This window comes from Bubalus bubalis, chromosome 6 (genome assembly GCF_019923935.1).
Source record: "Bubalus bubalis isolate 160015118507 breed Murrah chromosome 6, NDDB_SH_1, whole genome shotgun sequence".
Lineage (NCBI taxonomy): Eukaryota > Metazoa > Chordata > Mammalia > Artiodactyla > Bovidae > Bubalus > Bubalus bubalis.
In genome coordinates this window covers 111,781,395-111,794,924 of record NC_059162.1, presented here as the reverse complement: position 1 = coordinate 111,794,924, position 13,530 = coordinate 111,781,395, and the positions used below count along the sequence as shown (strand labels likewise).

The window sequence follows — 13,530 nt, the reverse complement described above, 5'->3', positions numbered from 1 at the left end:
TCAGACATATGAAATACTCGGTCTCCTTTCAAGGCGTCAGATTTCTGGTTGAGCTTTATGGGTTATTTACCACTAATCCCAGCGCACTTGATGTCAGGAGGAGCAGAAAACCACGTGTGTCTGCCAAGTGTGCCTGGGCTCCTATGCTGCCAGCGCACTTGGCACCTGCGTGGGGCTGCAGATACCTTCCAATTTTCGCAAAGGCCTTTGTCCAAGAGAGCATGTGTTCCTCCGTTGTATGGAAATATTACAAATCCCCAATTAGTCCACGGTGGTCCCCCTCCCCTGAGATGACAGGCCTTTCCAGCAGGTGGGAGGGTGGGAAGGTGGCTGGGAATATAGCAGCTGCTCATCCGGAGCCCCTGGGGGGCAAGTCCCAGATCCTGAATCTGGTTCTCCCCCGAAGGGCTGGGTTATTGGACCATAGCATGAGGGTCTGATAAAGTGAAGGTTGGGAGGTTGTATGGGGATGTTAGCAGGAAAGGATGGCTGAGACTACAGACATGGCTTGGTCTGAAAACCTCAGGGCACCACTGAAGGTTGGCGGTAGAGTGGGCAAGCAGTGAGCCTGCAGAAGGGCCAGGCCTGGACGTGGAGCTGGGACCTGAGGGTACATCCAGGGCTGGACTTCAGAGCAGCCACTTGCTTGTCCCAGAGCTAAGCTTTGCTGCCTCACTGTAGCTTTTATGAGGGGTGAGCCTAAAGGGCTGGATCAATCCCCAACGGGGCCTCTTTAAAAAATGGTACGTCTTCGGATGAGGCCATAAAAGCCCTAATGTGGCTGAACATAAAACCTGAGGGATCGTGAGTAGTGTGGGCTTTTTCTTGTGGGAAATATTTCTCAAGTCCCAGCTTGAGTACCAGATACACTCCAGTGGACACCTGTTAAAGGTCACACATGACATACGGCATTTTATATCCATATCTCATTTCTATCTTATAACAACTCGGTAAGCTATGGATTACCCTTCCTGACTCAGAAAAGTGGAAACTGAGGCTCAGAGAGGTCAAGGAACTTGCCCAGAGTCACTCTGAGACTCAGACCCACATGTGTCTGGCCCCAAAGCCTATCACTTCCCCCATGCTCCTGTGCTACCTCGGAGCCACTGGCGGCAGTGAGAATCGGGGGTGCTGTCCCTCCCTGCAGGCCAGCGGGGGCAGGGTACCCAGGAGAAGAGCTTCTGGGAGTGAGGATGGTCCCTTGAGTTGAGTCTGTCTTGTATCTCACTCACTTCTTCTCCATTGATCCTTCTTCAGACAAGATGGTTCAGTGGATGGGGCAGACGGGAGGCCTGTCAGATCAGGGTGAAACCTTGAACTTAACAAAGCAAGACCACACTGTCCTGTCCACTGAGTGTGGCCCTGCCCAGGCTGGCCTAGGAAACACAGTGGTACTGCCAGGAAGAGCAGAAAGCCCTGCTCAGGGCAGTGGTCCCAGCTCCTGGGGCATCTTCCCAGTGCTCCCTCTGTTCGGGCAAGGGCTATCAGGCTCTGCCTTCCTTCACAGGCCAGGGGTTCCTTCCCTTAAGTTTGCACAGATGGGGTGAATCTGCATGTTTCAAAACTGCCCCCCGCTATTTTTCCACCAACCCCCCAATGCTCTCAGTCTGTTTGGGTTTGAGGCCCTGCTCTGGCCCAGCTCCCTGAGTGATGGCCCCCCAATATCAGGCAGTCAGGCATCTGCTTTCCACCCAGGACCCTGGCATGGGCCTCGTCGCTCTTGGCCAGTTGTCCTCAAGGCTGTGGCTGGACTCCTGGGATGCTGCACCTGCAGGATGGTCAGGTCCTGCCGCTTGGGTCGGGCTGGTTGAGGGGCACAAAGTCCCCCTTCCCCTTCTAGCCCAGGTATTGGCCAGGAGGACAGCTGAGCTGCTGGAGACTAAATGAGACCTTGGCAACAAGCCAGAGGCACCCCATCCTGTCAGGTGGGTACTCAGGGCTGGGGTTGGGATGCCGAGCTGGACCCAGGAGCCAGGTCTCCCTTCCAATGGCCTCCACGGCCTCCATGGCCTCCACACCCTCACTCTGGCCCTGTCCACTCCCCACTATGAGTTAGAGACGGAAGCCAGGCTCTGCCCTCAGATCCAGGCTTGATCTAACGAATCACCATGCCCAGGTGTGAGTCAGGGAGATAGGCACTGGTCATTCCAGGTGGCTAAAAAGTGGGCCAGCTGTATCAAGGGGTGAGAGCTGCGGAAAAGACCATTGATCTTGACATACAGTCCTGGGTTCAAATTTCGACCTGGCCTCCTCCTAGTTGTCACTTTGGGCAAAGCTATCCCACCTCCCTGAGCCCCTGTTTTCTTATCTGTAAAATAAAATCTAAAGAATAATGGCTATAAAGGCCTCTGACATACACAGTGTTTACTATGAAGCAGGCACGGCTCTAAGCGCTTTATACCATTAGCTTATTCAATCCTCCACACAACCCCAGGAGCTGGGTACTATTATCTTCCCTGCTTTACAGGGCAGGAAACTGAGGCATAGGGAGATGGTGTGGTTTGTCTAAGGTCACATAGCCTGTTCTCGTGAAGCTGACTTGAACCAGGCAGCTGGAATCCGAAAACTCACTGCACAGTGATTCCATTTGTGAAAATGTAGCCACATCCAGCCCAGCGCCTATGGTGGGGAGGATGCTCCCAAACGCTTGTTACCTTCCTTTGCTTCCTCCCTATAATGAAAGGGCATGAAGGCCAGCCAGACCCGTCCTGGCAGACAGCCAAGGGAGCTGGAAATGAGGAGGGGCTTGTCATTTCCAGAAGATGCAGACGCTCATTTAGTTGCGAGGAACATTTCCCCACGCCGAGCGCAGGAGAATGGGAAATGAAAGCCAAATTAACCTCTCTGCCCTGCCGGCTACACATGCACTGCTCTCGCCGGCTCAGCTCGGGGCTTCCCCTGCTCCAGCCGGGACAGCCTCGTGTCAGCACCCGCTTTTCCGTAAGACAAACTGAAGGAATCCCAGCCTGAGACAAGGCAGAATGAGAGGTCGTCTGACCCCCTCATCCCCCTCTCCTCACTAGAATTCCCTCCACCAGATGGAAGTCTGGTTCGGGGAAGGGAAGGGAGTCCAAAATACGTGAAAGAAGGAAACAAACAAGGGAAGGAAGGAGAGCGGAATTTGAAGGAGGAGGAAGAAAGGACAGAAGGAGAGAAGTGAATATTTCCTGGGGTCAGGGTTAGTGCTGGCTCACCCACAACGCCACGAGGGAAGTACGTTTACCTTCACTTTACAGATGAGGAGACAGAGGGTCAGAGAGTTGAAGCAATTTCCCCGCAGCCACTGAACTAGTAAACAGCAAAGCCCCGAACCCCTCCCGACCTGTCTTCTTCAATATCCTCTGCTCTTTCAGCGGATCACAGCTGCGGTTGACAAGCGAGAGGGCTCTGAAACCCAGGCCTCGCTTTCCTGTCCACGGCACTTGCACTGAGCTCCTGCCACACACACCCATGAGTCCTCCCTGCCACCGAGGGCCAGCACTCAGTGCTCACCATCAACGCCAGGCCGCAGGGCATGGGCGGCAAAGGCCAGTCCTCAGCTGCCTGGACAGCACCTCCCACTGAGCCTGCGTGCAAAGAGGGGGCTGGGCGTCACCGGGGTGGACACTGCTGGGGATCATCTCAGGAAGTCCCTGGAATCCACCTCTGGGGTGGGAGTTGGTGTGGGAGTCAGGAGCGTGAAAGGCGTCGTGTTCAGGCTGATGCGGGGGTGACTCTTGGCACTGCCATATCCTGGCTCTGTGATTTGAGACAAGATATTCAAAGTTCCCAAGTTTCAGTTTCCTCTACTGTAAGATGAGGCGATGGTGCTCATTACAGAGAGCTGCAGGGAAAGCTAAGTGAGGTTGGTGAGGAAACGTCCAGTCGGGGCTGCACGCTGTAAGGAGCCCAGGACTCCTGGTCTCTTCTACCATCCATTGCCGACACAGTACAGAGCTACACTCTGTGTTTTGTCTGAGGAAAAGAGCCATGTGGCCCTGGAATGTCTGTTTCTATCCATTTCTCTTTCTTTCCTGTCCTCTCCTCTCAAGTTCCTTCCTCCTCCCGGCCTCCAGGAGCCAGAGAGCAGGACTGATTGGACTCAGGCCCCAACCTGCATGAACTATGTGACCTTGGACACATTGCAGACCCTCCACTTCTTCATCTGTCAAGTAGGGAAATCTAAGGACTAAGGATAAAGCTGGAGAACCAAAAGCCGGGTAACCAATCATTTCCTTGTGAAAAAGAAGAGCAAAGTTCTTCCCTTTACATCCAGGCATGTGAGTGCCCTCCCAGTGCTTCAGGTAACAGAAGGGTCATTTCAGAACCTGGGGACCCTTGTTACCCGAGGTGACCCATGGTCCTCCTCCCAGTCTATATGGACTGGGCCAGGAGAAAAGGGACAAACAGAAAATTTGGGGACCATTTTGAAGTGGAAAGAATTTGTAGTGTGTAGAGTGTGAGTGGGGCTTCCCAGGTGGTGCTAGTGGTAAAGAACCCGCCTGCAAATGCAGGAGACATAAGGTTTGATCCCTGGGTGGTGACGATCCCCTGGAGGAGGGCACGGCAACCCATTCCAGTATCCTTGCCTGGAGAATCCCATGGGCAGAGGAGCCTGGCAGGCTGCAGTCCATAAGGTCACAAAGAGTTGGACCCAACTGAAGTGACTTAGCACCCACAGCACACACACAGACACAGAGTGTGAGTGCATGACTGTGAGAGTGTGTGTGTGTGTGTGTGGGTACATATGCAGGCAAAGCAGAGTAAACGTGGAGGCTCCCGCAACTTTCAGCTATTCTGACTCTCCTGGACAGACTCCAAACGCAGCTGCCACTTAAGGGGCTGGGAGACCTGGAGGATACCAGTGGTGGGACCAGGGAGCGGGGGCCACACTGCAGTTGCTTCATACCGATGCAGGTCGGCGGGCTGGGCTGCCAGAAGAATCTGTTCTCGATCTTCACGCAGCTGATCTCCGCGCTTCCCTGCAGCGCGTAGCCGGGGTCACACTGGAACACCGTGGAGTCGCCGGCTTCCCAACTGTCGCCACTCCGGCTCCCATTCTGGGGGACCCCAGGGTCATTGCAGGATGTTGCTGTGGACACTGGGAGAAGAAAACAGAGGAGAAAGCGGGGTTGCCTAGGTGTCTGCCAGAGAGCGAGGCTCCCAGCTCGCCACGCTCACTGACGCCACCATTTCCATCACCAAGGTCTCTGCCAGAATTTCCAGCGCCTCCCACCAGTATCAGCAGCTGCAGCAGCAGCGCCTCCACCACTGCTCCTGCCCGTCACCTGTTCCACCCGTACCTTCACCATCACTATCATCCGTCTGTCATGAGACACTATACGAGTTAAGCATGACTGCCCTGCTATGACAGTCGAACTGAGTTCAATTTGATTTAACGACACAAGCCTTGTTACGGGGAGCTTTCCAATTTTGCAAAATGTCGCTAACATGATCCGTATGAGGGAGTGACAAGGTAATTAAGAATAAACTCTAATATGCAATCATAAAGGTCTGCAAGGGAGTTTGGGAGTTGGGCTGCCTGCATGCCGAGTGGTGGTTGAGAAGATGCTGGAGTTACTAAGGTCAGATGAAGGTCATATTCTCCCTTGCATGGCAACCAACCCACAACTCATCAGACTGAAACAGAGAAATCTGGTGTTTACAGTAAGTGGCATGGTAGAGTTCAAAATAAACATTACTAGCTGGGATGTTTTAAAAATTCAATAAACCTAGGAATTTGGGAGATATTTGTAGCCTAATATCAGACAGCATAATATAGAGAAGCCCGTTTATTTTAAAAGCAAACATCAAATAAATGATGGAAAGGAGGAACAAATGAATAAAAGCATGACTGAAGGAATAAATGGACAAAATGCAGGTGAGAAAACACACCAAAGGAAAGGGTATGAGAGGAAGTCCAGAGAAAGGATTCCGGGGCAGCTGCATCAACCCCTGGTCCTCCAGGGTCCCCGCCTGTGTCACGGGGCATAGACTGTGCTCGGCAGACCCTGGGAATAGGAGACTCTGGGGCACACAGGATCAATACATTCATTGGCTCAGAGGGTCAATTTTTCTCAGAAATTCTGGGAAAAATAACTTTTACATTAAAACAAATGAATTTATTATGGAATATAATGTAAAATTCACAGTAGTTCTTTTTTTACAGAAGATTTTTAAAATGTGGACCATTTTTTAAAGTCTTTATTGAGTTTGTCACAATGCTGCTTCTGTTTTATGCTTTCGGCCATGAGGCATGTGGAGTTTTAGCTCTTGGATCGGGGATCGAACCCACACCCCCTGTATTGGTAGGCAAAGTATGAACTAACCACAGGGTTGCCAGGGTAGTTCCCACATCAGTTGTTAAGCAAACCAGGAGGCCTTAGAGAGAGTTTATGCTTTCTACATCCTCCAGATCTCCTGGGATATGCATCCACTCTCTTCTGTTACTCGGTGTAAAAGCCCAGGGCAACTGCACACACTGATATCATTAATTATAAGGATTGCATGGACAGGTCCTGGAGTTGGAGTATCTAAGAAAGTATACAACAAACTGAGCCCCACAGCCAAATCTGGCTGCGTGCCTGTTCTTGCAAACAAAGTTTTACTGAAACACAGGGGTGCTCACTTGTAAACATGTTGTTTATGGCTGGTTTCATGCTCTGATGACAGAGTTGAGTTGTTATGACAGAGATCACGTGGTCCACAAAGCCTGAAACATTTACCACCTGGACTTAAACAGAAACAGCTTGCCAACTCCTGGTTTATGGTACCTTAAAGTCTCCTCTTTTGAAAGCACATATTAAAACCTGTCCTTTGCTTTGATCCACCTTTAATCATTAACACCCTCAATGATCTGCTATTGTTGTGTTTCAGCCACAGCTGTAAAATCTCCCTCCAGCACAGCCAGCTCAGTGGTCTCTCTCCCCGACATCCCTGCCCCCAGGGCCTTTGCACCTGCTGCCCCTTCTGCCTGGAACGCTCGTGCCATAGATCCTTCTATGCCAGCTCTGTCTTGTCATTCGGTTTTCAGCTCCAGCATCCTCTCCTCAGACAGGCTTCTTTGATCACCTTCTTCTGGGCTTACCCTTTCACCCCTTTCATCAAATTTGTCACGTTACCGTGTTGTGTTCCCTTCATAGCACAACCTGTAATCATCTTGCCAGTTCACGTGCTTTCCTCTTTATTGTAGCTCACTTGTGCATTACGATGGGAACAGAGACCTTGGCTGTTTTGCTTCCAGCTGTATCTCCAGGGCCTAGAGTGGTACCCGGCACACAGTGGTGTTCAGTAAATATTTCTTGGGTGAATAAATAAATGAACAAACCGTCACCATCAGACACTTACTGAATTTATTTATAAAGCCAAACAAGAACCAATCTTCTCCCTTCCCAATTAAAAACAGACTTAGCTTTCAACTCCAGCTTTACAGCATATACATGTAAATGATTCTCTGGAAGAAAAATAGCTTGCTGTTCTGACCATACAGGGGAGGCAATGGAGTGCGATGATTAAGGGCCTAGGTTTGGGAATCAGACACAGGGGATGTGACCCAGGCTCTTCTACTTATTAATTCTAGATGACCTTGCATGAGAAACCTCTCTGGTCCCCACAGTCCACATCTGCAACATGGATTAATAATGATGCCCGTGCTTTATGGGTTTTGTAAAAATTATAAGAGATAATGTCGCAGAGAGTTTAGGGTGGTGCTGGCTCTATAGATGGCCGTGATTACGCGTGCCTCTCCTTCAGGGCTCCCTCTCACCTTTTCTTCATTTTCACTTTCTCCCTTTCATGCTTCTGAATGTGAGCTGCTCAGCAAAGCCCCCAGGGAGAGGCTGGATCCATGCGGTGCAGACAGGATGTTAGATGTTACACAGTCGTGTTTACTCAATAAAGCCAAGCCTGCACTAATCATCCCTGGCATTTCCGTACAATTCCCTGTCAAACACACACGGTAACGTGAACATGGGTTGAGCCGTTCCCTCTTCCCTAGAGCAGTGCTGGTATTTGCTAAGTGATGACGGCAACAGGGAAGGTGACCTTTCCCAGACCTCGGGTATACCGGCACGCCAGGCCAGGTTGGCACGGCCTTCCTGGAGCCTAGACCACATAGTTCTGCCCACTCCTCTCTTTGTGGACCTAAGTGATACTCAGGGTGACTTGCCTAGGGAAACCTGTGTTAAGAGAAAACCATCCATTTGTTCATGTCTTCATGTACCCAGTGGTCCATTGAGTAGTGAGTGGGCTCCTGCTGCAGGAGTCTGATGGGGGGCACAAGGTGGCCCCCTACCCCCTAAGAGTTTCCTGCGGGCTGGCAAGTAGGTGGCCAGGTCCCTGGGGGCAAGGCCGAGTGCCTAGAATTGGCAATGTGCTGAAGAAAAAGAAGTGCTGGGGGTGCCAGAAGGGACAGCAATTTATTCTGAATGGGGAGCTTAGGAAGAAGTGGAATCTGAGATGAACCTTGAAGGAGGAAGAGAGCATCTATGAGCTGAGCAGTGTGTGAGAAAGTAGCTGGAGCTGCTGGGTGAAGGCATGGCTCACGGGAGCGCCCAGGGACTCCGGCCCACGTGGCAAGCCTGAAGACACGCTGGAGGTCAGATATCGCAAATCCGTGGGGGAAATCTGCCAGTACGATGATGGGCCTTTTGTAAAACCGTGCCCATCAGCAACAACACAGAGAAAATACATATCTGGCTTAATTATTCCTAATTCTCCTTTCCCCAGTGAAAGGACTGAGCTGTCTCTTTAGCATTCCACTTGCCTTACTGCTGGAAGAGCTTTCTATGGCGGATGCCAGCAATCTCCAAAAGTTTGTTTCATGAAATGCTAGTCTTTTGAGATTGCCTTGGAAAAAGTCACCCATGATAAAATATGTTTGAGAACTGTGACCTGCCCGACACCTTGCGAATTCATCTGCATTAGCAGAACAGATGTTCTCGGAGGCTCCAAATTACAGATAATCTCTTTAGGTCTGGCTCAACCTAAGCACCTTCCTGACGTAATTTGATCAGGCAGACTTCCTTTTCTTGCAATACCAGTGAACTACCCATGGACCTCAGGGGGACAGATGTCGGGAAATGCTTATCTAAAATGACTCTTGTGGCCCCACAGTGGGACTCTAACCTTAGGTCAGTTCAATGCTACTGGGTGAGCACCAGGGGCCCTCTCGCTGGGTAAGTGGGTGCTGGCTTTCCAGTACGAAGACTCCCAGTGAATCCCACAAGGAGCTATTTCTCACGAGGCTGGCAGCTGGCGTGAATGTTAAGTGGGCAAGTTACTAAGTACATAGGAACATGGTCCTGGAGACCCTCATGTGTGCCAGCCCCCCACCCCACACTGCTAAATGCTGGTCTCCATGGGGAAGACAGATGCCTAAAAGAGCTGGAAGTAGGCTCTGTAATGCCATTACAGCCTTACTGGTGCTAGAGATATACCCAACCACCCTTAGCTGATCTATCTACCAGGTGAGAAAGTGGAGGCAAAGCCACGGCCCAGGTGCCACACAGCCTTGCTCTGGCCATCACCATGGAAACCACCCCCTCACACCCACCGTGGAGTAAGGAGATGGTAATGAGACAGCTGCTGTATACTAAACATGAACATAGACAGAGGCGGAGTCACCTGTGCAGGGAGATGAGTGATGGAAGAGGCACTTCAGAGGATATGAGATGATGCATCGCAGGAGAGGCAGGACCATCACAGACGCGAGCTCATATCGGGACTTGGATGTCTGAGCACTGCCCATTTTTGGTAGTTCTCTGTGATGCTCCTCCATACTTGGCTACCACAGTACATAAGTAATTGAATTTAGATTACTCATATTTGGCTCCCAGTCCTTACTGAGATCTGCACTAAACTAAGAATCAGAGCGTGTGATGTGTCAGATCAGTTCTTCCGTGACTGTGCCCCAAACCACTGTCAGCTTATTCCTGCCCTGCCTTCCTCCACACACTCCAGGTTTCAGCCAAGGACAACCCTCTACATCTGGAGCCCACAATCCTGCCTCTGCACCTCTTCACATGCCCTTCACACCCAAGATGCCCTTTTCTCTCTTACTCATCTGATAAGGACCCAGGAATCCTGCAAGTCCAACTACATGGTAACTCTAAACCCACGTCATAATTGACCACGCTCTCCTTGAAATACTGTCTATTCTTCCGTAACTTCTACTTATCATTTGGGTCAGAGCTTGAGCATCGTCTTTCCTGGAACATCTTCCTTGATGTTCCAAGGTGACCATTGTAGTTCACACTTCTTTCTCCACATACTCGTCAATTGGCATGTCAATGTCTATTCACCTGCCTGTCTTCCCCTTTAGAGTAAGCTCGGCATGAATGTTAGTATCAGCATTGCCCATAAACCAGGCACAGAGCAGATCCTCAACAAACATCTTTACCCGAGTGGAGAGATGGTGGAAAGAGGGGACTTGAGGGAGGGGGACGGGAGGTCGAGGCAGGACTGATGGAGGCAGGTGGAGGAAGGTGGGCACAGACCTGAGAACTGAATGGCGAAACCCTGCTTGCTGGTGAAGAAGTCGGTGCTGAACTGCAGAACGACGGAGTTGAAGGTGCTGTGCAGGTCCTTGGGCAGGGCTGGGCCACTGAGCTCCTTCAGCAGGACCCCACTCTCCACCGGCCCATCCCAGATGCGCAGAACGTCATGGACCTCCTCCGTGTCGAACACCAGGAAGTGGAGCCTGCATGGAGAGAAGAGGCAGGTGGTCACGCAGGGCTCAGTCCCTTTCTTCCAGTGGTTTCCGGTCAGGGCAAGTCATACACCGAAGAAAGACTTGCAGGAAGGAACAGGAAGCGATGTCCGGCAGTTATGCTCTCAACTTCCATCTAGACTGCTCTGCCCACTGGGGGTCACTAGAAACGGGGACAAGAGGGAGGGAGGCTAGATTTTGTGCATCTTGTTTATTATTATGGAGCTTCCTGTTGCTGTCTCCCCAACTCTACACAGCAGTCCCCAGACCTCACTCCTGAGTCTAGTCTGGAAAGGGATGCTGAGAAGGCAAAGTCAGGGAAAAAAACAAATACTCGGTCAAAATCCCAGCAGGTTATTTGTAGATATTGACAAACTGACTCTAAAGTTTATATGGGGAGGCAAAAGGCCTGGGAGAGCCAACACAGTATTGAAGACCAGGTCTGGAGAACTGACACTACCAGACGTCAAGACTAGCAAGCTACATTAATCAAGACAGTGTGATGTCAGTGATACAACAGACAAATAGATCAAAAGTCCAGAAATAGCCCCACATTAATATAGTCAACTGATCCTTAACAAAGGAGCAGAGGCAATGCAATGGAGCAGAGAGAGCCTTTTCAACAAATGCTGCTGGAACTATTGGACATCCACGTGCAAAAATGAATCGACACACAGACTTTACACCCTCCACAAAAACGAACTCAAATAGATTCCAGACCTAATGTAAATGTAAAATTATAAAACTCGGAGAAGATCACATAGGAGAAAACTCAGATGACCTCGATTATAGTGATATAATATTAGATACAATACCAAAGACAAGATTCATGAAGAAAGCAAGGGATAAGGTAGACTTCATTAAAATCAAACATTGCTGTTCTGCAAAAGATAACAAGATGCTAAAATCCGAGGATGCTCAAGTTCTTCATACAGGATGGCCTAGTATTTGCATAGAACATCCTCCTGTATGCTTTGAAAAACTTTTAGATTACTTGCAATACTTAATACAATGTAAGTGCTATGTAAATAGTTGTAAATACAATGTAAATGCCATGTAAACAGTTGCCTGTGCAGGGCAAATTCAAGTTTGCATTTTGGAACTTTCTGGATTTTTTTTTTTCACCATATTTTCCATTTGAGGTTGGTTGAATCTGTGGATCCTGAATATGGAGATATGGAGAGTCAAATGTGTAAAATTTAACAGTAAGAAAACAAATAATACGATTAAAAATGCGCTAAACCTTACCAGATACCTCACCAAAAAAGATATATGAATAAAAATGGCAAATAAGCATATGAAAAGATGCTCTATATCATATGTCATTGAAAAATGCAAATGAAAACAAAAGCAGTAAGATAGCACTACACACCCATTAGAACGTCTAGAATCCAGAACACGGACAAACCCTGATGAGGGTGTGGGGCAATGGGGACTCTCACTGCTCGTGGCAAGACAAAATGGTACAGCCTCTTGGGAAGACAGTTTGGCAGTTTCTTACAATACTAAGCATACTCTTACCATATGATCTCTGGATTGTATTGTGCCCCTCAGTATTTACCCAAAGGAGCTGAAAATTGATTTCTACACAAAACCATATGCATACTGTTGTTGGATCAGCTTTATTCACAACTGCCAAAACTTGGAAGCAACCAGGATGTCCTTCAGTAGGTGAATGGATAAATAAACTATGGTCATCCAGACAACAGAATATTTTTCAGCCCTAAAAAGATACGAGCTATTAATCCATGAAAAGACATAGAGGGACCTTAAATGCTTATTACTAAGTGAAAGAAGCCATTCTGAAAAGGCTACATAGTGTATGATTCCAAATATAGGATACTCTGTAAAAGGCAGAACTAAGGAAATAGCAAAAAGATCAGTGATTGCCGGAGGCTAGGTCAGGGAGAGGGGAAGAACTGGTGAGCACAGAGGATTTTTAGAGCAGTGGAAATACTCTTATGATACTATAATAGTGGATACATGTCATTACACGTTTGTTCAAACCTTTAGAATAATGGGTATGAAGAGTGACCCCTAATGTCAGCGATGGACTTTGGGTGATAATGATGTGTCAGTATAGGTTCATCAGTTGTAACAAATGTGCCGCTCTGATGGGGGATACTGATAACGGGAGAAGCTGCGCATGTGTGTGGCAGAGGGTCAATGGGAATCTCTGCATCTTCCTCTCAGTTTTTCTGTGAACCTGTGCATGCTCAGTTGCTCAGTCGTGTCTGACTCTTTGCGGCCCCGTGGACTGCAGCCTACTAAGCTCTTCTGTCCGTGGGATTCTCTGAGCAAGAATACTGCAGTGGGTGCCACTTTCTCCTCCATGGGATCTTCCCGACCCAGGGGTTGAACTCTCATCCCCTGTGGCTCTTGCATTGGCAGGGAGATTCTTTACCACTCAAGCCACCTGGAAGCCTAAACCTGCTCTAAAAATCTAAGTCTTAAAAAAAGTGTGTGGTGGGGAGCAAAGGTCATAGGTAACGTTAGCATCTTTGGGGAGCTGGTCCAGATGCAGTGGGGGCAAGGGTGAGCCTACATCTTTGTATCCCAGAGTAAAACTTGGATACCAGCCTGTCTCTCTGTTTCTCTCTCCTAATCATTTTTAAAAAAAATTTTTGAAATAATTTGAGACTTACAAAAAAGTTGCAAAGATAATACAGAGAATTCTTACAGACCCCTCACCAGCTCTGCCATTGTTAACATCTTACATTTCCCTGTGTACATTTGTCACAACTAAGAAACCAACACGGGTCCATTACCGTGATCTCAACTCCAGACTTGATCTGGACTTCACCAGTGTTGCCACTGATGTCCTTCTTCTGTTCCAGGATCCA

At 49.1% G+C, this 13,530-nt stretch overlaps 1 protein-coding gene across 2 annotated transcripts in view; it reads right to left on the bottom strand.

Moving 5' to 3' along the window:
* The window catches only part of CSMD2 (CUB and Sushi multiple domains 2), a 693,817-nt gene that overhangs the window by 157,380 nt on the left and 522,907 nt on the right, over positions 1–13,530 (bottom strand). For both annotated transcript variants that reach the window (XM_044945284.2, XM_044945283.2), the window contains 2 exons: positions 10,476–10,678; positions 4,889–5,080 (listed from right to left, as the gene is read on the bottom strand). In XM_044945284.2, the coding sequence (XP_044801219.2) occupies positions 4,889–5,080; positions 10,476–10,678 (395 nt within the window). The remainder of the gene's footprint in view (positions 1–4,888; positions 5,081–10,475; positions 10,679–13,530) is intronic.